Source organism: Magallana gigas, chromosome 1, assembly GCF_963853765.1.
Source record: "Magallana gigas chromosome 1, xbMagGiga1.1, whole genome shotgun sequence".
Lineage (NCBI taxonomy): Eukaryota > Metazoa > Mollusca > Bivalvia > Ostreida > Ostreidae > Magallana > Magallana gigas.
Window position 1 is genome coordinate 75,643,278 of NC_088853.1, and position 26,296 is coordinate 75,669,573.

The window sequence follows — 26,296 nt, forward strand, 5'->3', positions numbered from 1 at the left end:
ACAACTTTCGCTTGAGCTTAACTCGTAACAAAAGATTTTCATTTCCATCCAAAGGCAAACTGCTTGTTTTCTTTATGTTTGATGGCACACATACAACAGGTCCATGTATATTTTGTTGGCCACCTTTTGGAAGCATTGTCACTTTCATGAAAGGTATATGTAGAGCAATAAGATGCTGTTCTAGAGTATTTAAGCTACTTAGCTCTGGTGGAATATCTTCCAAACACATTTTGTTAAAAGCTGCTTCAGCAGGAACATTTCCACTGAGAATTTTTCTATGGCATGTAAAACAAATCCAGGTACGTGATTTGGGACAATTCTCAGAACATGCAGATGTACAACTATGAACATATTTCTTATCAATGCACAAATTTGCAACTTGAACTGCTTTAATAGTTTTTTCATACATTTGAAGTGAACATCCTTGTACCTGGTTTTCAAACAAAAGACGATGGCAGCAGCAACATGTGTATTCCGGTCCATGTTTTATGCAATCTTTAAAGGATTTCACCACTTCATCAGTATTCTCAAGCATTTTGTGCAGTGCTTTTCTTTGTTTTTGCACAGAAGCCTTTATCTGTATCTTTGTTTCTGCATTGGAATGATATTTAACTTTACTGGCTGTTATTACATTTTCTTTATGCTGTTTATCTGTTTTATACTTCTGTGTGCTTCTTTGTTTGACTTCCTCTTTGAATGACTGATCTGTTTTATACTTCTCTCTGCTTCTTTGTTTGACTTCCTCTTTGAATGACTGATCTGTTTTATACTTCTCTCTGCTTCTTTGTTTGACTTCCTCTTTGAATGACTGATCTGTTTTATACTTCTGTGTGCTTCTTTGTTTGACTTCCTCTTTGAATGGCTGATCTGTTTTATACTTCTGTGTGCTTCTTTGTTTAACTTCCTCTTTGAATGACTGATCTGTTTTATACTTCTGTCTGCTTCTTTCTTTGACTCCTTCTCTGTGTAGCTCATTTCTTTCATACTTTTGTTTACTTTTTTCTTTCACATTTTCTCTGTGTAGCTGGTTTATTTTATATCTTTCAACACTGATTTGTTTTAAATTATCACGATAGTGTTCATCATCTCTGTATCTTTTCTTTGCATCTACAATGCATTTTCTTTTGAATTCTAAGTCCGTCTTGTACTTCATGTTTTTCTTCTGCAAGTTTTTTTCTTCAGCAGTAACATCTGACTTTTGAACTTTGTATCTTTCATTTTGCAATGAAACAGATTCTCGTTGTTGTCTCTTTCGGTTTCTATCTGCAAATTTCCTACTGTTTTCTTTCAAACCTGATAGTTTCTGTGATGTTGTCACTGACACATTTTCTTCCAAAGTAACAGATGTAACAACATTATAATGATTCTGATTCTTATGATCCAAATAAATGCCTCCCAATGATGTCATGTTTTTTTCTGATTCTACCATTAATCCAGAAAACGTTACCCATTTATTCAATGAGTATGTAACAATTTCAGTTTTCAGTAAATGCGACAGTGCAAGAATCTCTATTTCAGTTGCCCATTGTCCATCCATCCTCATGCCTGACGAGAAAATGTGGCTCTCTATAGAAGTTTGACCTGGCCTTAAGAATGATGTAAAAAGCAACTCATTTTCCAACAGATGATGACATACTGCTAAACGTATCGTGTGATGATAGTCTTGCTTTCCTGTTAAACAGAATGAGATTGCTCTAAAGAAACAATTTCCATCTGGCTCAACTGGTACACTGGTCATTGGCACTGTTATTTCCTGTTCATACTGATTTTGATTTTCACATTTCTGCATTGAATATGGTATTCTTAAGATTTCACAATGTGTTTTCTTCTGATCATCAGAAAGAGGTAAAAATCTAATCTGATGCTGCTCACTCCCAACAAATTCTACCTCATCAGCATCTTTGAAATCGGTACTACTAATATTGCATTGAAACTCTGCAGATTTGTTCAGTTCATCTTCTTCATCACTTATTTGCATTTGTCTTTCAATACCATCTTTTATACCCAATGAAAGCTGTCTAATTGAGCATTGCACTCCAGTTATTTCACATTCAACTGCTTGAGAATAACCCATTGATTTAGCCAGAGACAAGATATGTTTGCATACATCTTGTACTGATTCATACAATACTCGTGTACTTCTACCGTTAACACTTTGAAATCCTTCAGATGACCTTGAGTGGGAATCAAATGTAAAAAAATTACTGTGGCATTTCCCAATCAAAAATGTATTTCCGCCAAAGCACACAAAACAACCATCATTGTCATCAAAAGCTATTTGAAGTGCATCTAATACCTGATAGGCATTGAAGTCATCATAATTCAGCACTACATCTGCCAAGTTAATCACACTTGGTAAAGACTCATTTGCTTTAAACTCAAACATTCTACCAAAGCATTCAAAAAACTGAGGCAATTCATTTACCAAAAGATATCTGTTTGCAATTGTTGAACTACACTGTAGATAGGAATACATCTCGTCTCCTGTTGCCAATATTTTGTTCATATCTTCAGATTGCCATTCTTCACAATTCTTCAATTTATGATATGCCAATGCTGTTAAAGAATTTGCTACGCACTGGGTTCCAGCATTTTCACCAAACATCGGATCACCCTGATGAAATGAACCTTGTACAGACAAATTGAAATTTTTTGAACATTTATCACCACTTGTTCTACTAGTAACTTGTGCAGTACTAGCTTTCTTTTCCTTGATATTGTCTTTGTTTTCCTTTATATTGCCTTTGTTTTCCTTTATATTGCCTTTGTTTTTCTTTATATTGTCTCTGTTTTCTTTTATATTGCCTTTGTTTTTTATTATATTGCCTTTGTTTTTCTTTATATTGCCTTTGTTTTCCTCTATATTGTCTTTGTTATATTCCTCTATGTGCCTTTCATCTTTTTTTAATGCCCTGCTGACCTCTTCCCCCTTGGAAGGTATCAGCTGCGCCTGACCTGCTGAACCTGACATCATCCAGATGTCTGATTCAGGTACTCTCGGTGGAGTACAAACCCACGCTGGGGAGTCAGGGGATGCTACCTTGTCCTTTTTGACAATCAGACGACTTCCCCGAGGAGGTGACAACCTCGGGGCCGAGTGCATTCTCTCACAAGGAGAGGCCTGCACCCTGGCCATGGGTTTTTCCTTAACAGGAGGTAACCCAATCAAACCTTGCCCAGGAGGACCTAAGTCAGCAGGAGACTCTGATCTAATCTCATCTTGAGGGATGTCATCCTGTCTCTGTTGCCTTTTCATCAACTTGCGTTTCTCTCGCTCTTTTCTTCCAGTCAATGACTTTCTCTTTGGCATCTTTAATATTAAAAAAAACCCAAACAAAATTCAAACATGTAAATAACAGTCAACAAGCATTATGGCATAGCTACTGCAATCATTTGACAAATGGTCAATTAGGAATTAAGACATTACCAATTTTTTTTTTACCTAAATAAGTCATAAGGCCAAATCACAGGCCTGAAAGGCCACAATGGCGTCGAGTTAAAAGTTAATTTGAAGAGTAAAAACCTAAATAATTTTTTAAACAAGTGAAAGCTGTCAATGTGACAGCAAACAGGGTTTTCTTTTTATATGCGAACTGTATCCATAATCCATGTCAACCCATATCCAGTGAAATGGAGTACCCCATATGCAATATTTTGCCAAAAATGACCAAGTTCAAAAGCTGGTATTTTTTTCATAAATTATCAGTATTAAATCAATTTAAAAAAAAAATACATTTAAGTCAACTTAGAAAAAAAAATAGAAATTGTTTTTTATCACATAACTAATAAAATTACAATTCATTACAAATTTGCTCACCTAATTCTTAAAAAGTTTTGAATTTTCAATTGAAAATTTAAGTTTAGAAATATCTTAGGAGTTAAAATTTTTTGATTTTTTTTTCTATTTATATGGAAATAAATATTAAAATTATGATTGAGTTTAATTCTATATATTGTATACTGTTGATAACCACTCTGTCTCTTATTATCAATTTCATCTAAAATTCACAAGGGTTCAAATGACACGGGCCGAAAAGATCAGGGGTAGATAAAAGAAAGCACCCATTCACGTTGTTTACAAATTGAAAGTTGTTCACTAGTTGGTTTAAAATAACTTTTGGTTCTAGATGTACTTATCGCTCGATTAGGAAGTTTTGTTTCTACAAGATCAAACATTTGTGCATTGTCAATTTTCGATATGGATACAAAATAATCTATTTTGCAGGCTGGTACATTTCATAACCAAATTGAGTATGTAAGCCCAGCTATCGCATGTGTCTCAGTGCTAGTGTATTCATCCGCTGAAACCGAGACATATTGTTTTCAATAAAATGTGAACATTTTCAAAGACGGCAACCATTTTGAATCTGCAAACTTGTTTTGTTGATGTATAGTTCTGCTGAAAATTGAAGTATGTCATCTATTTTTCTTCAAACACATAAGAAAACTTTGCACTCATTTGAGTTGTTTGGCTCCTAAAAACGTTGGCAACTTCCGGACGTACGATCCCTAGATGGCTTTCGAGCTTCGCTGGACGCCATAATAGCAAATTATCTGTGGTTCCGGTCACCTGACCGTCCCTATTTTTTACCCTCACCATTAAACTTTTTTTTTGCCAATTTTCAAATTCTCCCTGAATTTTTCCCACTTTTCATCATCGGCACCGATATAAGAATTACTTTCAGCAATGGCAGGCTCTCATTTGCATGGGAACATTTTAATTCCAATCAGTTGATGGAAAATAAAATAAATCCAAAACTGTTTGCACCATACAATAGGATATATCCAAAAATCTTAAGAAATAATTACAATGAATACATGGATAGTAACATTAGTGGGTGAAATGAAATCTGCGGTGAACTAATTCATATGTTACTTTAGACTCAATCAACACCAAAGACACAAGGTTGCATGTGATACCGTATTCATGATGTCAGGCTAGGTTGCTATCGTCCGGTTAACACCAGTTTGCACATATGGCAGGGAAGCAATAAACAAACAATTTAAATTAATCCGGCCGTACAGAACAAATTTGTTTGAAAATTTTAATGCAATTTAGACATTTTCTTACAAGGTGTGAATTTAGGAATGAATTTTATTTTCCTTTAAAACTGTAAAATAAGATATAAGGCTAGCTAATACATGTATCATAACGTTATTGGTTTAGAACCATTTTAACAAGACCTTGGACTTTCAGAAGTATGAAGCTACCTACTTCTTGTGTCAAAACAAGTTAAGAATAAAGCTGTTTCAAGAGAAATATACACCGTTTGCGTAGTCTTAGCTAAATTGCCGGACAAATTGTGTTGATTTCAAAGAGCCATGGCTCAATAGCAAACAATGAAATAGACAGGCCTACGTCACATTGCTGTTTGACACAACTACCCAAAGTCCAAGCTCCTGTTTAAATGGTTATAAACCATTTATTCATTCAAACTTGCAGTAATTTTTTTTTATCAAGTCTTCACAGTCAACCTATTTATACTTTAAAAAAATTTTTTTTGCTAAAAACAGGCTTCTTTACCCTATTAACAGGATTGACTTAATTTAAAAAGGAAAAAACGGTAAATATCACAATTAGTCAATTTAAGTTTTGTATTTTAATAAAGACATTTAGCTTTGCAGGTATACACAGTAACCGTTATTCAGCAGAGTGTTATTACTATTAAAACAATCAAAGCAGTAGTAAGTTATGAACATTCTGTTCAATTATCAATTATGTATCAGAAAATACCAGGTATTTACCACTATTTAGTTTTCATCTTTTCACGAGTACAATTCCTTGTTCATTTTCAAAAACACTATTGTGTCCACCTGAAATGATCTCATTCTATATCTTGGATTTTAAATCATCGTAAACGCTGATCATAAAAAAGGTTTTAATTTTAAAAACAAGAGGACCAGGGGCCACATCGCTCACCTGAGCTACAATTGCCTTAATTCTGATCAAATTAGCATTACAGTTTTTGGAAAATACGAAATTCGAACTATTGTGTCCACCTGAAATGTTCTCATTCTACATCTTGGATTTTAAATCATCGTAAATGCTGATCATAAAAAAGGTTTTAATTTTAAAAACAAGAGGACCAGGGGCCACATTGCTCACCTGAGCAACAATTGCCTTAATTCTGATCAAATTAGCATTACAGTTTTTGGTTAATACGAAATTCGAACTCAATATATTTATAAGATACATCTATATTCCAAATCTGAGTTCAATGTGTGCAACAGTTGTTGAGATTATAATCGGAAAGTACAAGAGGCATAACACTGTCAAAAATCATCAGACCAAACCCAAATTTGAACTCAACATATATATTCATAAGATACATTCATATTCCAAATCTGAGTTGATTGTGTGCAACGGTTGTTGAATTAATGATTGGAAAGTGAATTTCCCATTTTTTTTCGAACGAAGTTCAAGAGGCATAACTCTGTCAAAAATCATCAGACCAACCAACTTCGAACTCAACATGTATATTCATAACATACATCCATATATATATATATATATATATATATATATATATATATATATATATATATATATATATATATATATACCTGATTTATGCATTTGGTAGACCGATTGTATTATTTTATCTTTATTAGGGAGACCAGTAGATTAGGGAGACATATTTTGGTCTCCGTATTATTTTGACCTTGTCTAAAATGTAATTGGCTTATCTTTAAATGAATGAACGGTGTGTCTTTGCCTAAAATGCATCAATGTGTCTATTATTTGACATCCAATAGTTGCCTTTTGTCTATATTTTTTCGTAAAAAGGAATTCAATCTGCCTCCATCGAATAATTAGCAATGACTATTTTTCTGCATTTAGGAGACCAACGAAAACTTGCAATATTGCAAAAAATCTAACATATATAATTTGTTTAGCCTTTAATTATTCTAAATGAACTTGTTTTCAAAATACTTTTTCACTTTTTATGTATAAAGCCTAACTAGAAAAAAAGTCGTTAATTTCTTGACCATGTTTGAACATTTGGCAAGTGCTCTCCGCCATTTGTTCCGAGTACTCTCGGAACGTCTCGGGTTAAAACAATGGACCTTTTAACGCCAGCGTGTTGCCTTTTAGGAATCAAAGCCATTTTATGGTAAGTACTTTTGATAATCCTACTACAATTGAACAAGGTAATGTTTTTATGAAGTTTTTTTTTTAAATATTCAAATAAAATAGGGCGATAATGTGTGCAACTTGACTATTTTACACCAAATGTTGATTAATCTTCGAGGACATTCGAAACGAAGTTAACAATAAAAGCATGATTTTCATTTCCACTGTACGTTTGATGTAATATGTAATTCAAGGATTTATCAGTACCTTCTCCAGAGCAAAAGTCGTCCCCATTCCCAATTGGAAATAAGTTCACTTCAGCAGCTGTCCAAATTATGATCCCAATTAGTATAGCAGTATTTTTCCCCAACTGGTAAATAGTTCTTATGTTTATTTCTTATCAAAAAATACTTCGTAAAATAACCAGAATGTCCATAAATGTTCAGTATTAACAAATGATTAAACCCATTTAGCAAAACTGCAGTCATAAAAGTTTCCAAACACGCTGTAAACATCACCAACTTTTAATCCGATTTTCCTCTGTTTTTCTAAAACATCGTTATTTTGTGGTATACAGTACAGTACTGTAAATGGTACATGTTTTTTTTTACACACACTAGACTGATATAAAAGTAAAAGGTAAATGTTATGAAATATTTCAAACAGAAAAATACATTCTCAATTTAAAAGGGGATGTTGATAAATTCTTAATAATGTAATATACTTTTTATGACCAGTGTTGAAGGTGTTTATTTCAGGGAAAAAGACTTGTTCTAATAACTAAATATAGGAATATTATACATATATCTATATTGTGAAGTTAATTAGATTCTATTCAATTAAAGTCTAGCTCTTTGATTTTCCATTATGATAATAAATTCAGAAATCATGATGTGTGCAACATATGATTTCTCCCAACTGCATGAAATTGTCGATACAATTTTCCCAATTCCAAAAAAATTGGCATTTTCAAAATAAAAAAAGGCTGTAAAATCCCCGTAATTATATAGCTAGTTTATTGAAAATGGACAGAAAAGTTAACCGAAGAATGTCGCTTTATGTAAATAGATCGACATGAAGAATTTTCTATATTACAGTTATATGTACCAGTAATATTGTTTTAAATTAATTATGTACGTAATGTAGATATATGTACATGTACCCCTTGTTACCTAAATGAATTAAAAGCAAATTAAGATCAGTTGCTCTTTTTCACTTGTATAGTGGAAAGATAGCCGACTATTCTATGTACGAATTGACTTATTATAGGCAAGATAGTCAGGCCTCCATGTTTACAACCGGGATGCTCACCCCACATTTACAAAATTTGTGACCCACATTTACAAATGTGACATCATAGTATCACTCTCGTTTGGCTTTTCGGATATTATCAGGTTTGTAAAATTTTTGGCTTTTGATGATTAATAATAATGTAAACAATGTGTCCGCAGATTCCCGTTGGGCTGAGTGTGATCTGTTGACCAGGCAAAACATGTATGTCTTGATTACACAGCGTTGTGCACAATGTGCTCTCAAGAACATTCAATCCAGAAGCATGACCAATGTAGCAACACTTTTAAAACTACTTTTTGATACTTGTATTAATTTTAATGTTTATGCGCACCCGGGGCGCCCTTCCCCCTGTAATTGTTGATTTATTAGAATAACATGACATGTTTCATACATGATAGCATTAGAAATGGTCGATGGTTGTAAATATTTTGTTGTTTACCAATTTAATGTATGTTCTCACTAGAACATGCACATATGATATATGGTAGACTATTATCACATTCAACTCTCTCTCTCTCTCTCTCTCTCTCTCTCTCTCTCTACAGCAGCGATTCATCTTATGACCTTTAAAAATCATGCACCTGCACTCTTGCGAGTATACAAAATGTTGTAAAATGTTCGTACTATATATTGTTCGTGCATTTCACTGCGATGATTTGGATCGCATTCAGTCGCGTCTGAATAGTGTGCATGTCCACAATTTTTAAGGAGACTTGATGCAAGCACTAAAACGCATGCAACAAATGCGAGACCTCATGCAATATATGAGAGAGCTCGTGCGAATCTAAACATTCCGATCGCAAAGAGTTGTAAAGTGCTCGTACGCCAATTGTGAATGGGGCTTAATGTAGATGTTTATGAATCCAAAAGTTTTCTTTACATATAAACAATGCTTTCACACAGGTGCTTGTGGTTTTAATGTAGGTTTTGGAGTTATTAGCACAACCAGTCATGTCAGTGGAGATTTTCTCCTGCAGGAGAAACATTAAAAGGACAGGATGGGGAGGAGAGATTGAAGACAAGCACAGAAAACAAAATATTTATCTATAAATATAATGGAAAAGAACTTTTGTAATACGATTTATACATATTTACATGAAGCTGGAGGTATGTAGCTCCTGATGTGAAAAAAAAAATTGAAGCAACGTTTATCCAAATTTTTTTTTCAGACCAGGAGATACAGACCTGCAGCTAAATGTAATATTTTAACATTTATGTATGGCAGTAATGTTTCTAGAAATAACTATAAACAATTCTAATTAAGTCAAGCAAAAATACCAGTAATTATATGCTTCTTATTTAAGGTTTGATTTCTTTTTATGTACACTGTAGTATTGATGCTGTCAGGAGTGAACAACCATACATGTATCTGCCAGTTTGTAAATGATGGCAAGGACGATGCAAACTCCACCATAAACTCAGAGTGTTTAATGGAAGGGAATACCTATGATTGTTTGCTAAGAGAGACATTGTGGTTGGGGGAGAGATACTTCATGTATATGACTATGGTTGTGATGGGAAAAGCTTGCGGTGGCGCAGCAAGGTAGGAAAATGGTTGGATTAATTATACACAAAAAATAATTATTAAGAGAGAGTTAAGTGATTTACAATCAGGCTTTGGATATCTTGTTATCTGGCTTTGGTTTTGTTTTTGCATTTTTTCGTACATTGATTTGTTTTAAACTAATATAAAAAATAGGTTTTTCTCAAGAATTTAAAAAGTATCAGAATAGATAATTTATATGTTTTTATTGAAAACAAGCCTAAAACTTCTGTTAATGTTGTTAAATAGGTTAAAAATCGTGATCAATTAATCAGCAGAATTGGTTGTCTCTTGCCATCTGATGATCGGTCAATAATCGAATCGGTAACAAATTATATTAAATTCAATAATATGGGGCACTAAATTTTATGCTATGTATAATCTAAAATATATAAGTGCTATTTTCACTTCCTTTTAAAAGCTTATAAGACTTTTGCTGTATTTTTATTAGGTAGAATGTTACACATCTTTTGAGATTGAAGAAAACCCCCAGCTCACAACAGTTTTCATTTCATTAAATACAGATTAGAAAACAAAATGATAGGTATAATATTAATGTAATAAACCCAGACTGAGTATAATTGATTATAAAATCTAAAATCGATTATGATAAATCAACAACCTTTTCAACTGATCATTGATTGAAATTCAATCATCGTGACAACACTAGCCCCTGTTCATGTACATGTTTTTACCGGTACTAGGTTTGATTGATTTCAGAAAAGGCTGTGATCCTTTTGATTTTGGTAATGGTTTTGTTAGGTTTTATTTCACTTTATTTTGTTTATAGTTGTTTGATTTTCTTTCAATTTTAACATTATATACGGTTCTTGTGCTGACCTGAATAGATTTATTTTGTTTTCATTATCAAGCACTATTAAATTAAAAGCTTGAAAGAGGTGTCCAGTTGTGCAGTGGACAATGCACCTGCTTATCACCACTGCGACCCAAGTTTAATCCCCATGATCGACAGTTGTTGTATATGATAGGGTACATTGGTCGCCTGCTTGGACACGTGGGTTTTCTCCAGTCACCCCAACTTCTTCCCACATCATGACCCACTCGCGCTAACATCCATGCCAACAAAAAGCTATAATTAATATAAGTCAGTGTGCATTGTGAATCTGTCACTAATGTGGAGAGTCTCCTTTGCAGAACAAAATTGTTTTTGTTAGATAAATTACAAAATCTGTTTCTGTAGTAAATATGTATATTTTGCAAATTGTTTACAGAATGTACTTCTTGAAAAATATACATTTACATAGAATTATCAGATTTGGTAGGTTAGTTAATTTAAGCATCAATCTGAATTGGAATTCATTTTTCACTGAATATTGGTACAGTTTTGTTTTTGTACCATGGCTGAAAAGTTTGATTTAGTCAGTGGTCTGTTGTCTGATTTATAAAAAAGAAACATCAATTACCAAATGTGGTAAACTAATAATTGATGAATGTTTATGAAAGAAAATTTTCTATATTGTTTTAATTTCTTTCAGTTCCCTCTGATGTGGATTCTGACCCATTTAGTGTATCAAACTACTCGCCAAGTTCTGATTCTGAATCAGATGAAAATAAAAAGGTTTTGGGTAATGTTATTATTTAAAGAATAATTTTGCATCTGCAGTCCATTTTCACTTTGCAAAAAATACCTGAAAGAACAAGAGGCTGAGAGCCCAGTCATTTTAATTCAGACTAAAGTAAATCCATTTATATTAACTAGATATACTTTGAAATGTAGTTGTGTATAACAATCTACATGTTGATATGGTCTCCCTAATGCTGTGATAATGCATTAGATTTACATGATATGAGTGGAATGTACTGGATGTAATATATTTGTAACAGTTATATTTATTTTGTTTAATCATTAGGAATAAAATTTGCAATGATTTAAAAAAGTAAACGTAGAAGCTTGTATTTACAATACAATATATTGGTATTTTTACAGAGTCCACCCCAAATTCATTGAGAGCTAGCCGCAACACAATGGAAAAACAGGGCATCTTGACCCTCAGAGAAAACAGTGAGCATTTTGAAGCAGGTAAATGAATTAAATTCAATGTTGCAATGTTATTATGTTTTTAAGCAAGAAACATTAATACAGGCAGTTGGGTAGCTAGACCTTAAACGAAGTGCATGCTTAAAATGGCAGGGGGTGTGGGGGCCACCATGAGGCCCCCAGTGGGTCCAGGACAAAGCCCAGGGGGCGAAAGCCCCTGGAAGCTCATGGATTCTGACGATTTTTAACACCAAAAATTTAAGCAGAAATTGAAAGGAATGCTTACTATTTAAGCCTATTTTTAGGCAGTTAAAATTGTTTTGGCTATAGTTTAGGCATAAAATAAAATCACAAAACTTATTAAAAGTTAAAAGAAGAAATTTTTTTTGACATTTGCCTTTGACCCACTCAAAGCTTTTATTTTTAAGTTCATTTTCACATAGTTTATGGTAATGAATATCTCAATAAAGCTGTGATATTTTATCGGGGAAATTTAAAATGTGTAAAACTAAGTTCAACTGCAAAATAAATAGTTGCCTTTTTAGGTACATGCATTGTGTACTGTTTCTTTAATATGGTACTTTAAGACCATATTGTGTGGCTATATTTGGTGCTTAATACGTCTTTGTTTAGCATTGATTTCGGATAAAGTAGGACCGAGTGACGGAAACGGGCTGATGGAATAACTAAGTATGGACCTTAATACTTGAATTCTTTTTTTATATTTTTTTTTTTCTTTCTTTATTTTTTTACTGATTTTTCCCCCAAATGATGTGCATGCTCAGGCATATAAGCATACATGGTAGCTACATGTACGCCACTGACAGTGTGCAATTTACTACTCAAGTCTAAGATTGCTCGTGATCTTGGGGCTTGGTCTCCCTAATGCTGTGATAATGCATTTGATTTCCATGATATGAGTGGAATGTAATGGATGTAATATATTTGTTATACTTATAAGTACATGTATAAGTCATTACGAATAAGTTTTGCAAAGAGATATAGAGAATAATACATACCCTTTTCCATATCACAGCTTGTATCAGCCCGAGACTTCAATATCAGCCCCGAGGGCCGAAGGCCCAGAGGGTTGATATTGGTCGAGGGCTGATACAAGCTGTGATATGGAAAAGGGTATCTATTATTATATTTATTACATATTTAGTAATAACTTTTAAAAAGAAAACCCATCAACTTGAACAAATTGATTATTCATATCATTCGAAAAAAGTCTGTACATGTATTTAATAAAAATATGAGTTCTTCTTGTTTTAACAAACATGAAGCTACAGAACGGAATTTCATCATGTTTTAAAAGTTCACTGCTTTAAAACATTTGCTAGCATTTGAAGTTTTCAACTGCACTTAAAAATGTTGACTGTAACTGAAAATGTTTTATTTTTCGTCTGTAAACATTGAAAAAATGCCGAAGCGAAAAAAGGCAGAGGAGTTCCGCAAGGGGTGTGCTACGGATCCGTATCAGCCCTGCAGGGCTGATAACCTGTATCAGCCCCGGAGGCCGATACGGATTTTGTGATGTCATCTGTATCACATGTGCAAAAAACCTGTATTTATTACTAAGTATGTAATAAAAAGAAGTAAACTTAGAAGCATGTATTTATGATACAATATATTGGTACTTTTTTACAGAGCCCACCCCAGTTTCATTGAGATCTAGCTGCAACAGAATGGAAAAACAGGACAGCTTGACCCTAAGGTAAAGCAGTGAGCGGAGGTTGACAATGGTTTTCGAGGGGTGTCAATTTCAATAGATACCCTCCCAAACAGGCACTATTCATTTTATTTTACTGAATGTCTTATTTCTAAAGAAAATTTTACTGCTTTTATTTAGAAATGAAGTAAATTCTACGACAAACCATACGCTCATAATTTAAGCGCATGTAACAGTTCGTTGTGTTACCAATTGCCAAGTGTGTTGCTAACGCTGAGGGTAATAGAACGGATTACCAACTGCGTCTAAACCAATCAGATTTCAGTATTTAACATTTAACATGAAAGTATAATAAAATTGTTTGTCTGGTCTCCCTAATGCTGTGATAATGCATTAGATTTCCATGATATTAGTGGAATGTAATGGATGTAATATATTTGTTATATTTATTTTTATTAATCATTAGGAATAAACTTAGCAATGATATAAAGAAGTAAACTTAGAGACTTGAAATTGCAATACAATATATTGGTACTTTTTACAGAGTCCACCCCAAATTCATTGAGATCTAGCCGCAACACAATGGGAAAACGGGACATCTTGACCCACAGAGAAAACACTGAGTATTTTGAACAAGGTAAATGAATTAAACTAAATGTTGCAATGTTATTATGTGATCCTGGGGCTTGGTCTCCTTAATGCTGGGATAATGTATTTGATTTCCATGATATGAGTGGAATGTAATGGATGTACCAGTAATATATTTGTAATATTTATTTTAATTAGTCATAAGGAATAAAATTTGCAATGATTGAAAAAGTAAATGTTGAAGCTTGTATTTACAATACAATATATTAGTACTTTTATACAGAGTCCACCACAGATTTATTGAGAGCTAGCCGCAACGCAATGGAAAAACAGGACATCTTGAACCTCAGAGAAAACAGTGAGCATTTTGAACAAAGTAAATGAATTAGAATCAAAGTTGCAACGTTATTATGTATAACAATTAACATGTTTGTCTGGTCTCCCTAATGCTGTGATAATGCATTTGATTTCCATGATATGAGTGGAATGTAATGGATGTAATAAATTCTCCTATATGTAATAATATTCCTGAATATAAATACACTGTGTTAGAGTAAAATCCCAAGAGATCCGAATATCAACATGGTGTGTAATTTTGAAGCGAGCAAAAAAGTGTTGAATCCTTCAATAATATGAATTAAATATTTAGATGAAAAGTATTTACAGCCTCAGAATGGTTTGTTATGAATAATTTGACTGTTATTTTCAATACAACTTCATTATTTTTCTCAAAAATCGATTCGGAGCGATTCTACAATTTTCTGCTACATTACGGGTATATGGGAGGCATTCCTGTCAGATTATTATAACTAAGCAGAGTGTAGTGAAATTAATAGCATTATTGTAGGCTTAAAGCTTGGTTATGTAATTGTAAACAATACGGTGCGTCGATGTAGTGAATGTCCGATATCATATGCAATGTCAACCCGTGCACGCACGGGTCAAAGTCTAGTAAGAATAATTAATTTTGACTTGTGAAAGAAAGTAATCATTTTAAGATTGATAAAGCCACAAAAGGGGCAACTGTTTCTTTAAAAGATTTCTTGTTTTAAACTTTATTTATGCAATAACGATTCTTTGATCTTTTGCAGTTCCATACCATTGTTTTCCCTCTCTCAGTTCCTGTGATGAAAGAAGTCAACTTGATAGGTTTGTTTCAATCTATTTTGTGAATGTTTTTCTTGTTTGATAATAGGATAGTCATACATATGTAGCTGCAACAATGTAGCCCTCTCCGATTTTTTATAACTGATGTTTACTCCCCCCCCCCTCCCCCCCAAAAAAAACAAACTAAAAAAAACAGGAGAGGGCTACATTATTGCAGCTAGGTGTTAGGCTTCTGGCTTTTGAATGACAATGTATAGATGGAGTTATTTCCTTGTGACTTGTGACAGAGGCTGTAGTGCACAATTCCATTTGACTTTCAAGAAATGTTCAGATAGTAATGAAAATGTAAAGTGTTTAATAACATTTGCTGAGTACCACTTTCAATACTGTAAAAGGGATTATTTACATGTAAGGGAAAATTTACACTTAAGCTTAAAACTGGGTAAAATACCCCCACATTTGCATATGGGCAGTGCTTTAGTGTGGTCACTGTGTATGTATTTCTTTTTTTTTTTTCTTCATTAAATAATTTTTGTATTTGTATACATTTTTGAAATTTTATCTAAAAGGGTGAGTGTCGGAGTTACATGTGCACAATCCTAAAGGTCCAAGTACAGCACCTGAATCACATGTGACTGAAGAAGATTTGATTCCAAACCCTGCGAGAGTGGAAATGCAAATGCATCGGATGTTACACCACAAGGTGATCAGTCTTTTTTTTTTGTGTGAATCTGTGTGTGGTAGTGGTGGGGGGGGGGGGGGGGGGTAATAGAAGTCATATTATTGAAATGATAAAAACTTTTCTCAATAATTTTCTTCTTTATTTAAGATGACAATGGTACATTGATTTGCATCGTTTAATAATTAAAACCCATCCATAATGTTTTCTCTTTTCATTACGTTTTATGCATGCCTGTCCTTAGTATTTGCAAAGTAAGATATTCATGATATTGTTATTACAGAGTGCTTCTTTGAGATCGAAGATGATAATGGAACTAAAGTTCTTGCAAGCCCAGTTGCAGCCAAGAAGACTAAAAGCAGCTCAGGTGATATATCTTTGTTGCTTGGTCTATCTATCCACAATTTGATGAATTAGCAATTTTTAGGTCACCTGAGTTTATTGCAATCCGTTTTCGTTCGTTATCGTGCATCGTGCCTTAACAATTTTACATTTTTAACTTCTTCTTAAAAACTACAGGGCTGATTATTACCATTTTTGATGTGAGGCATCTCTATGGTGAGAGGAATCTAAATTGTAAAATTCATGGCTCTACTACCCCCGGGGCGCCACATGTGGGGCCAAATTTGCAAAAAAAGAGCAAAATTTAAAAAAATATTCTTCTCTATTCCCACACATGTTAGGAAAAAACTGGTTGCATAGTTATAATGTCCATGAAGCCCTCTACATAAATTGTGAAATTCATGGCCCCTGGGTCAGGGGTTCAGGCTCTAGAATGGGGCCAGTATGGCCATATAGTATATGTGTATTTAATCTTAGAAAATCTTCTTCTCTACCCCATATATATTTGTTAAAACTAAATGCATGATTATGATGTCCATATTGTGAAATTCATGACCCCTGGGTCAGGGGTTCAGGCTCTAGGGTGGGGCCAATATGGCCATATAGTAAAAATGTATTAAATCTTAGAAAATCTTCTTTTCTACTCCCATATAAATATATATATATATATATCTGGTTATAAAGTCCATGAAGCCCTCTACCAAAATTGTGAAATTTATGACCCCCGGGTCAGGGGTTCAGGCTCTAGGGTGGGGCCAATACGGCCATATAGTAAAATGTTTTAAATCTTAAAAAATTTTCTTCTCTACTCCCACACATGTGGGCAAAAAACTGAATACATGGTTACGATGTCCACTAACTCCTCTACCTAAATTGTAAAATTCATGGCCCCTGGGTCAGGGGATCAGGACATGAGGGGGGAGGCAATATAGTGTTAATGCATATAATGTTATAACATTTTCTTCTCTATTCTCACACATCTGTATAAAAAACTGACCTATAATTATGTTTACCAGGAAGTCCTCTACTGAAATTTTAATTTTCATGTCCCCTGGAGTATGGGTTTTAACTCTAGGGCAGGGCCAAAATGGATGTAAAGGTGTTATTGCATATAATGTTAAAAAATTATCCTTTTTACTCCCACACACCTGAAAGGAAACTGAATTCATGATTTTGTAGACCCGATCTTTTAAGTTTTTTGCCAAAATTGTAGGTTTCACAGTTCTTTTTGAAAGATTTCAGGCAGGGAGGTGGCCGTCATTACTAATTTATAATTTTTCTACTCCAGAATAAAACGTAATTAATTAAATGCATATATGAGACTCCTCGACAAGTTTGTGTATGGGTTATATGCTACTCAGGTGACCGTTACAGGAATAGAAACAAATTTCTCATGGAGATTTATAATGTGAAATGTTTACATCTTTTCACCATTCGGAACCCACTTGAAATACCTCATACAATTTTTCAATTATGTCATCCAGGCTATTTCATGGCCGATGCAATGCAAAATCCCTATAGGCTTTCTATTTTTGGGTTGTGTATTGAAGCGTAAAGCGGTAGAGGGGGCATTTCAAAACAGATAATCTTGACATATAAGTGGATGAATGTAGTTCGAGCATGAATGTATTTATGAAAATCAAAATATTCAGCAAGAAGTAGTGGAAGCAAAAACCATACAGAGTATGGTATGCCTTGAATCTATACATAGGTATTATCCTTTTTACATGAATATGTAACAATATAATAATTCTGATTGTTCATATTATTTTTAAAATCTTTTCAAGGTAAAAGAGGAATCCAGGAGTTTTTGGAAAAACATGAAATGTATTCATTGGAACGGCTTGATGAGAGGACCAAATTTTTGAAGATTAGATCTAAAATCTTCAACGAGAGAAAAACAACAAGACTTAGGACATTTAAAAAATTAAATGAAATGAAATCAATGAAAAAGCAAACATGAATCTCATCATTTTACATATAATGTAACTGTAATGTAACAACAAGATGTAGGGCATGTATGATAATTTATTTTTAGCTCACCGAGACGAAGTTCGGGGGAACTTATGCTATACTGCTGGCGTTGGCGTCCGGACCTGGTAAAAGTTTTTGTTGCAGGTCCTTTATCTTAGTTATTTCTTGTCCTATCTTCACCAAACTTGCATGGATGATGCATCTGGACCTTTTTATGAACTTGAAAAACTTGGATGCTGAATCTGGGCAATGAATTTTAGATGCTGGAGGTTAAGGTTTTTGGAACAGGTTAAAGTTTTTGGTGCAGGTGGCCTTTGATAGCAATTTCTAAATTACTACTGATCCAAACTTGCATGGATGGTGCATCTTAAGATACTGATGCACCTGAAAGGCTTGTATGCTGAATCTTAGCCATAGGTTTCGGATGCTGGATGAGGTTATGTTTTTTGGAACAGGTCATATATTAAATTTATTTAGTACTATTTCAAACTTGCATCGTTGATTTAACTATAATATAAATGAATTGCAAAGGTAGCTTCAGATGCAGAGCCTGATCTTCATAATCAAGGATGCTAAAAATATATCTTAGTAATGACTGGTCCTAACTTAACCAAACTTGAATTGATGATGCGTCTTATGATACTGATGCATCTGGCAGGCTTGAATGCCGAATCTGAGTCATAGGTTTTGGATGCTGGATGAGGTTTAGTTATTTTGGAACAGGTCACATGATTTATAGACAATAGCTTGCATAGTTAATTTAACTATAACATAAATGAATCATAGAGGTTGCTTCAGTTTCAGATCCTGATCTCTATTATCAAGGATGTTTAAAAAGAATATCCTACCTCACTCTAACCTGATTGATAGATGTGTTTGTTGTTAAATGATATAACATGATTCATATGATATAGTATTGTCAGATTTGATACACTATTGTTTTATATGATACAATGTTATATCATATATTATATTATAAAAAGTTAGTAGGATATTGTATCAATATTTTTGTGCATTATGATATGATATTGTATCATTATATTGTAATGTAAAGTATTTTTTATTATAATGCAATGTTGTATAAAATGATAATGTATTATATACTATTTTATCACATGCTATTGTTTCATATTATATTGCCATATTTAATATGGTATAATATGATACAATATTGTATTGTAATATATAATATCTTATCACATGATATGATATTGTATAAAATGAAATTGGTTTATATAATATATTATTTTGTCACATGAAATAGTATTATTTGATATTGAAATATATAATATTGTAACATATGATACGATATTGTATAAAGTGATATTGTATTATATAATATATTACTGTATCACATGATATTGTATCATATGATTTGATACAATGTTGAATCAAGTTATATTGTATCTTATGATACAATATCATATTATGTATCAAATATGATATAATATCATACAATATCATACTTAAGTATACAATATAATATAATGTGTTACAAAATTGTGATGTATCATGTGATATGACATTGTATCATATATTATGATATTGTATTATGTGATCAAATGCAATAATGTATTTAACATGACACTATGTCATATCATATGTTACAATATCATATTGCATCATTATTTATTACAGTATTTTATTTTTAATATTATATGTGTGTATCTTATATTAATATATGAAATGAACATATGATTATTATCCAATTTTTTAACATATGATATAGTAATATGATATTGTTTCGAAACAGTATCCATAGATATCCAAGATCATTAGCTATGATTTTCAGGTAATATGATAAAGGTGGTCTCATAAAGGTGATGCTTTATAAAGGTGATGCCTCGTCTCGGTGCTTTGTAATCTGTGATTACCTTTGTTTCTTATAAGGCAAGAAAGTGGCCCCTAAACGTGATATGTATTGCAGACGACATCCTAATGTCTTTATGTTTGAAAATTTTGCATTTTTTTTAGCTGCATAACCCTGTTCGTCCTTTAATATTTTTTATGCCATGCATTTGATCAGTCATTTTTGCTCCCAGAGTAACTTTTAAACTTTGTCAATTTCTTACATGTGTACTTATTATCAATGTTATTCATTAACATTTATTAATGAATGGTTCATTCAATACGTGATCTTTGATCACCTTTTTTATTGTTATATATGAATTATGAAGAATAATAAGTAAATCAATTTTAAAAGCTTTATTTTCTTGAAATGTATGAAATTTGAAATATGAAGGTTGAAAATATATTATGAATATTTTGATTTCATAAATTTACAGATCCTTACATACAGGATTTTGTTGCACAGAAAAAAATGAAACTGTTGTAATTGAACTGCAAGTTCACCAAAATAATGGACATGTTATGTACACTGAATTTTGAATGGAAATGATTGCTCTATTAATAAATTTGAAATGATTAATTATTTAAACTTTCAAAATTGAACTAATGTTTACACCCTGGTCCATAAATTATAAATGAAATCTATTTGAAATTAGTTTTGATGATTAGTAAAGTTTGTTCATGAACTTGAAATGTTTTTTTTTTTTCATTTATTAATGTGAAATTCTAAAACACATTAGGATACATGTAGAATGGATTGAATTGAGAAGATAATCTTCAGTAGGGACACAAATTTAAAATGCTACATATTTTCCCCATTTTCGCAAATTTCGTGACATGCGAAAAAAAAACCGGACAGTGAAAATTAAAGGGCTTGCAAATCACGAATGTTATGGTAAAAAAAAGAATGGTCTACCTAAACCCTAATTAATTAAATAAATAAAAATGTATTATCGGTATCCCATAGCCGCATAAGACAGTAGCAAAATATTAGAGGGACAATATAGTATATTTTTAAGGGCTAATAGTAATGAAAAATTAAAACAGATGTGAGATTATTGCCATTCCACAGACCTCTAAATGACCATCTATGAATATTAAAAGTCCACACCATCAACTATGTGAGATATTAACAAAGCTTACATATACATGCACATGTACACAGTGACCTTGCATTATATCTTAATTCTATGTTGCGTGGCGATAAAAAATGATAGAGCACTTGCAAATCATGAAAATTATGGGAAAAAAGAATGGTCTACTTAAGCCATAAAAAATATATATGAAAATATATGCACGGTCTCCTTAAGCCTTATGAGAGAGTAACAAAATATTAAGGAGACCATTTTTGCTGTATTTTTTTAAGGACAAGATATATTGAAAAATTAAAACACATGTAAAGTTATTTGAATCTTGAAGACCTCTAAATGACTATTTGCAATAAAAAATATGCACATATAAAAATTTTGTATATTGTCTCCCTAAACTACATTTTAGGGTATGGTCTCCTCAATGCCTAAATCAGATTTATATATATATATATATATATATAGATATATATATATATATATATATATATATATATATATATAATTTCACTTAAAATGTGTGCAATGGATGTTTAGATAATGATCAGAAAGTGAACGATGAAAGAAGGATGGAATAAAGAAACAGGGTAACACTATATACCCCAACCATTTCATGGGAGGGGCATAAAAAGTAAAACAGTACATCTTCTCTAGAGCATAAATATAAACATAGTATACAAAGCATAGCATGGGCTTTGTTCATATGAAACAAGGGATTGTTACGTCTGTATCATGATTATAACTTAATGGCTAATTTTGGATGACCGTGAGAAATACCATTCTTAAGTAATGTACACATTAACAAGAGGCCTATAGGCCACATCGCTCACCTGAAATCAATAGGCATCATAAAATCACCTAAATGGAGTCACAATACACACTATCAGCCAAGTAGTATAAAACATGTAGATCCTGTATAAATAAAAATCTATTTTTCCCCCAGGATATTCTTATGTTTATAATCAGGTCCCTTTTAAAACAGGATGATTTTATAGCCATATCACACGTTGAGCTATGCAGTTCTCAAAAACATCCCAAACAATTGTTTATATATACATGTAGTATAAACCTTTATCAAACTCTAAACCTCTTGCGAGTCCCAAGAATTTAATCCAGGGGTCATAGATGATTCTAAACAATTTTAAAGAATCAGCAATACAGTCAAACTTGTATTAAGCAGTTACTTGATGGAGGCACCCAAAAGGACCGCTTAACAGAGGTGACCTTTGAATAGAGACTAACGAATCTGCCATCATCAAATACCTTACTAAAACAATTATTGGATTATTTCTTTTATTATATACTTGATATTTAGCATAATGTATCAAAATGATAGATAAAGTAATTGAATTTTTTTTATTGAGTATCTATTATATTCACAAATAAGTACAAATACATAACAATGCATTGTGCATGCAATTGTTTATATTTTTTAAATTATTGAAAAAAGTCTTTACGTGGTAAAACCTTGTCACTGACATTTTCACAGTAATAACACTAACTATTTTCATTAGTACAATATATTTAGAAAAACAAACACTGTTAATACAAATCAACAATTTATTTTTTAACAGACTGTATTTGAAGTCAAAATCATATCATTAAATCGAGCATTTTTCTTTTGCCTGGCCATGGACATTTTTGACACCTATTTCATTCATGTTTATAAATCAAATATTGTTAATACATGTTTAAACAATTTACTTGATTCACATTCGTATCTATTTTATCTACCAATTATGTACAATGTATTATAAGTACATCGATTAATTTGGGTTGTCTCACCTCAGGCGTATAATTATTGTTTACATTTATTACCTGAAATTCGGAAGCCATGTTTAAAATCCTTTGGTATAAATCATGTGACCGACCAAAATAGCTGCCTAATACATGTTAACTGTACAGTTTCAGATCAAAATATGATGACTGCTTTAGACAATTGACCGCTCTTTAGAGGGCAACAATATAGGATTTTTTATCGGGATGAAATAAAATGACCGCATACGAAAGGTGACCACTTCGGAAGTTCTGACGAAGTATATCAAAATGCTTGCATATATTAAAACATTTTCCTTTGTAGAAATTGGATCCTCAATGTGGTTCCACTTTACTCCTAGAGATTTTGATTTGAACAAATTTGAATCTACATTAGGCCAAAAAAAAAATTATTCCTGTTTCCTGTCGCCCAACCGACCCTATCTTTTACCCTCCGACCCTAAAAGTTTTTTTGTGATCATGGTGGTGATCGGTAACTTCACCAGAATTTCCTCAGAAAGAGAAGTGAAAATGACCAAGTCTTCTGAGTTCATAATCGTGTAAATTAACCTCACTGGCGAAAGAATGATAGAAAATTAATCTACATTTTTACTGCATAATTATACCTTGTGGTGAATAACTTGCGACTATCTTACCTTCAGGGGTTATAAATACGGGTGATGTAACAACATACTGTATATTGGAAATTACAAAAACAATGTTTATTACTTTAAATCCTGATTTTACAGTTAGTCAATAACCTGATATTGGTTAATAACTGCAATAAATGTTAAAATTATCATAAAACTGCTTTCTATATTATCTTGAGAATTAAACAGATCCTCTACATAACGTACGGTAGTAAGTGGGTCAAAGGGTTGGACTAATACCCCAAATACATGGAAGTACAGAGAGTGATTTAATTAATCATGTTGATATTGACATTAAGCTAATACAATACAAAAATATTTATCCAGAAAAGGATAAATACATTCAATACACGTAGATTAAATTTTGCAAATAATATTAGTTTTTATTTTTAATTAAAAAATTAATCTATTTTTTTTTCTTTGCCTGTTGTTTTCTATGCATTACATGCATCAACAATACAAAGACCTTTGGAAATTTTAAATCATCTATTTACATACTGAACACTGGGAATATACATCTCTCTCATTATTACACACATGCTCCAAGTTTTTAAAAATAAAATATTTTTTAAAAATAAAATTTTTTTCCTACCTACCTACCCTAATTTTTTTGGTCAAGTGACAGGAAACAGGAATATTTTTTTTTTTGGCCTAATACAATACAAAAATATTTATCCAGAAAAGGATAAATACATTCATACACGTAGATTAAATTTTGCAAATAATATCAGTTTTTATTTTTAATTAAAAAATTAATCTATTTTTTTCTTTGCCTGTTGTTTTCTATACATTACATGCATCAACAATACAAAGACCTTTGGAAATTTTAAATCATCTACGGGTATTTATGAACACTGGGAATATACATCTCTCTCATTATTACACACATGCTCCAAGTTTTTAAAAATAATTTTTTTTTCCTACCTACCTACCCTAATTTTTTTGGTCAAGTGACAGGAAACAGGAATATTTTTTTTTGGCCTTATCAGAGGTTGCTTTCACTAAAGATACTATATTCCTATCTAAATTTTTGTCTCTTCCCAATTTTGAACCCCCCCCCCCCCCCCCACCGGGATCATGATTTGAACTAATTTGAATTTACTCTACCTGAGGATGCACCACACAAGGTTCAGCTTTCCTGGCTGGTTAGTTTATGAGAAGAAGATTTTTGGAGATTTATTCTATATATTCATATTTAAAAGTTCAACCCCCCATTGTGGCCCCCAACCTACCCAGGGGGCCATGATTTTCACAACTTTAAATCTACACTACCTGAGGATGCTTCCACATAAGTTTCAGCTTTCCTGTTCAAATATTTTTTGAGAAGAAGATTTTTAACAATTTCTCAAAATTTTTCAATAAATCTTAATTATCTCCCTTTGAAAAGAGAGAGATCCTTAATTTTCTCAACTTTGAATCCCCTTTCCCTAAGAGAGACTTTGGTTGAAATTGGCCCAGTGGTTATGGAGAAGATATTGAAAATGAAGTTTACTGACAGACGGACAACAGACAAAGCTAACATTGAGCTTTCAGCTCAGGTGAGCTAAAAATAATTAAAAACAGAAAACTAAATATTGTCCAAAATTGTGACCATGCCCCTTTTTGTTCCATCTAAACAATAATTTGCTAAAAATCTTTAAAAAATTGATTTGTTAGTGCTCACCTTATAGCTGTTCACACCTTCACAGCAACCTTGATTTTCTAAACGTGTTCTCTTTGATATTAATAAGTACTCCTCCTGGGTTACAAGGCAGAAAAATGGCTCTGCTCTAAAATTTACAAATCAAAACAAAATTATGCATCCATCATATTGGTTTAAAGTTTAGGTTTCATATGTTATATCCCGGAGACGCTTTAATACATAATAAAATATCGCTTGTAACTTAAACAACATCTCTACTGGTGTTATAAAATCGGAACAATTTTACTATCGATTATCAAATTGAATCGGCAGCTCACAATCAATTATAAAATCGATTATGTAAACTTTCAAATTCCAGCACAATTTTTTTTTCCATTTTGTCAAAGAATGAAAGATACCAGCATAAAAGAAAATACCTTTTTTAAATTTATATATAAATATTTTTTTTAATTAACTTATTTTCAAATGAATTTAATATTATACTTAGAGGCCAACATAGGGCAAAATTTTAATTGATATTGGATTAGAAGCAAGATATTAATAAAAACAAGAATAGAATTCCTGGGTCCCCCGCCGGTCAAGCAGTATACTAGTATCGACCAAGGCTGATTTAGGAACTTGACCAAGGTATTAGTGGTATAAACATTTGGTATAAATTTCATGTAAATCCATCAAAATTTGTAGGCATGAGGGGGCTTACAAGGTCAATTTTTGGATAAAATGTAGAGTCATTATTGTGGTCAAAATCCCATAACTCCAACAAAAAGTATCGACCAATGCTGATTTTCGAACTTGACCAAAGTATTAGTAGTAAAAACATTTGCTATAAATTTAATGAAAATCCGTCAAAATTTGTAGGCATGAGAGCACTTACAAGGTCAATTTTTGGATAAAACAGAGTCATTATTGTGGTCAAAACCAATAACTCCAACAAAAAATATCGACCAATGCTGATTTTCGAACCTGACCAAGGTAATAGTGGTATAAAGATTGGTATAAATTCAATGAAAATCCGTCAAAATTTGTAGGCATGAGAGCGCT

At 32.4% G+C, this 26,296-nt stretch overlaps 1 protein-coding gene and 1 long non-coding RNA gene across 20 annotated transcripts in view; one reads left to right on the forward strand and one right to left on the reverse strand.

The window, feature by feature from the left end:
* The window catches only part of LOC136272875 (uncharacterized), a 36,129-nt gene extending 10,812 nt beyond the window's left edge, over positions 1-25,317 (reverse strand). The window contains exon 1 of the long non-coding RNA XR_010710935.1: positions 25,277-25,317. This is a non-coding gene — a long non-coding RNA (uncharacterized lncRNA). The remainder of the gene's footprint in view (positions 1-25,276) is intronic.
* On the forward strand, positions 6,553-20,813 carry LOC117686116 (uncharacterized). 19 transcript variants are annotated; one of them, XR_010710913.1, is made up of 13 exons: positions 6,554-7,115; positions 7,330-7,448; positions 8,345-8,469; positions 9,293-9,439; positions 9,701-9,911; positions 11,408-11,497; positions 11,860-11,952; positions 14,127-14,219; positions 14,454-14,546; positions 15,262-15,319; positions 15,847-15,980; positions 16,240-16,323; positions 18,086-20,813. XR_010710913.1 is itself a non-coding variant. In XM_066075818.1 (11 exons), the coding sequence occupies exons 7-11, from the start codon at positions 11,898-11,900 to the stop codon at positions 16,250-16,252; spliced, it is 312 nt and encodes a 103-aa protein (XP_065931890.1). In that variant the 5' UTR covers positions 6,553-7,115; positions 7,330-7,448; positions 8,345-8,469; positions 9,293-9,439; positions 9,701-9,911; positions 11,408-11,497; positions 11,860-11,897; the 3' UTR covers positions 16,253-16,325. The 19 variants fall into 19 exon arrangements, 1 of the variants encoding a protein (XP_065931890.1); XR_010710933.1 differs by lacking the exon at positions 11,408-11,497 and adding an exon at positions 13,561-13,627 and having other exon boundaries at positions 14,454-14,528; XR_010710930.1 differs by having other exon boundaries at positions 6,562-7,115; positions 14,454-14,528.
* Positions 25,318-26,296: the final 979 nt, after the last annotated feature.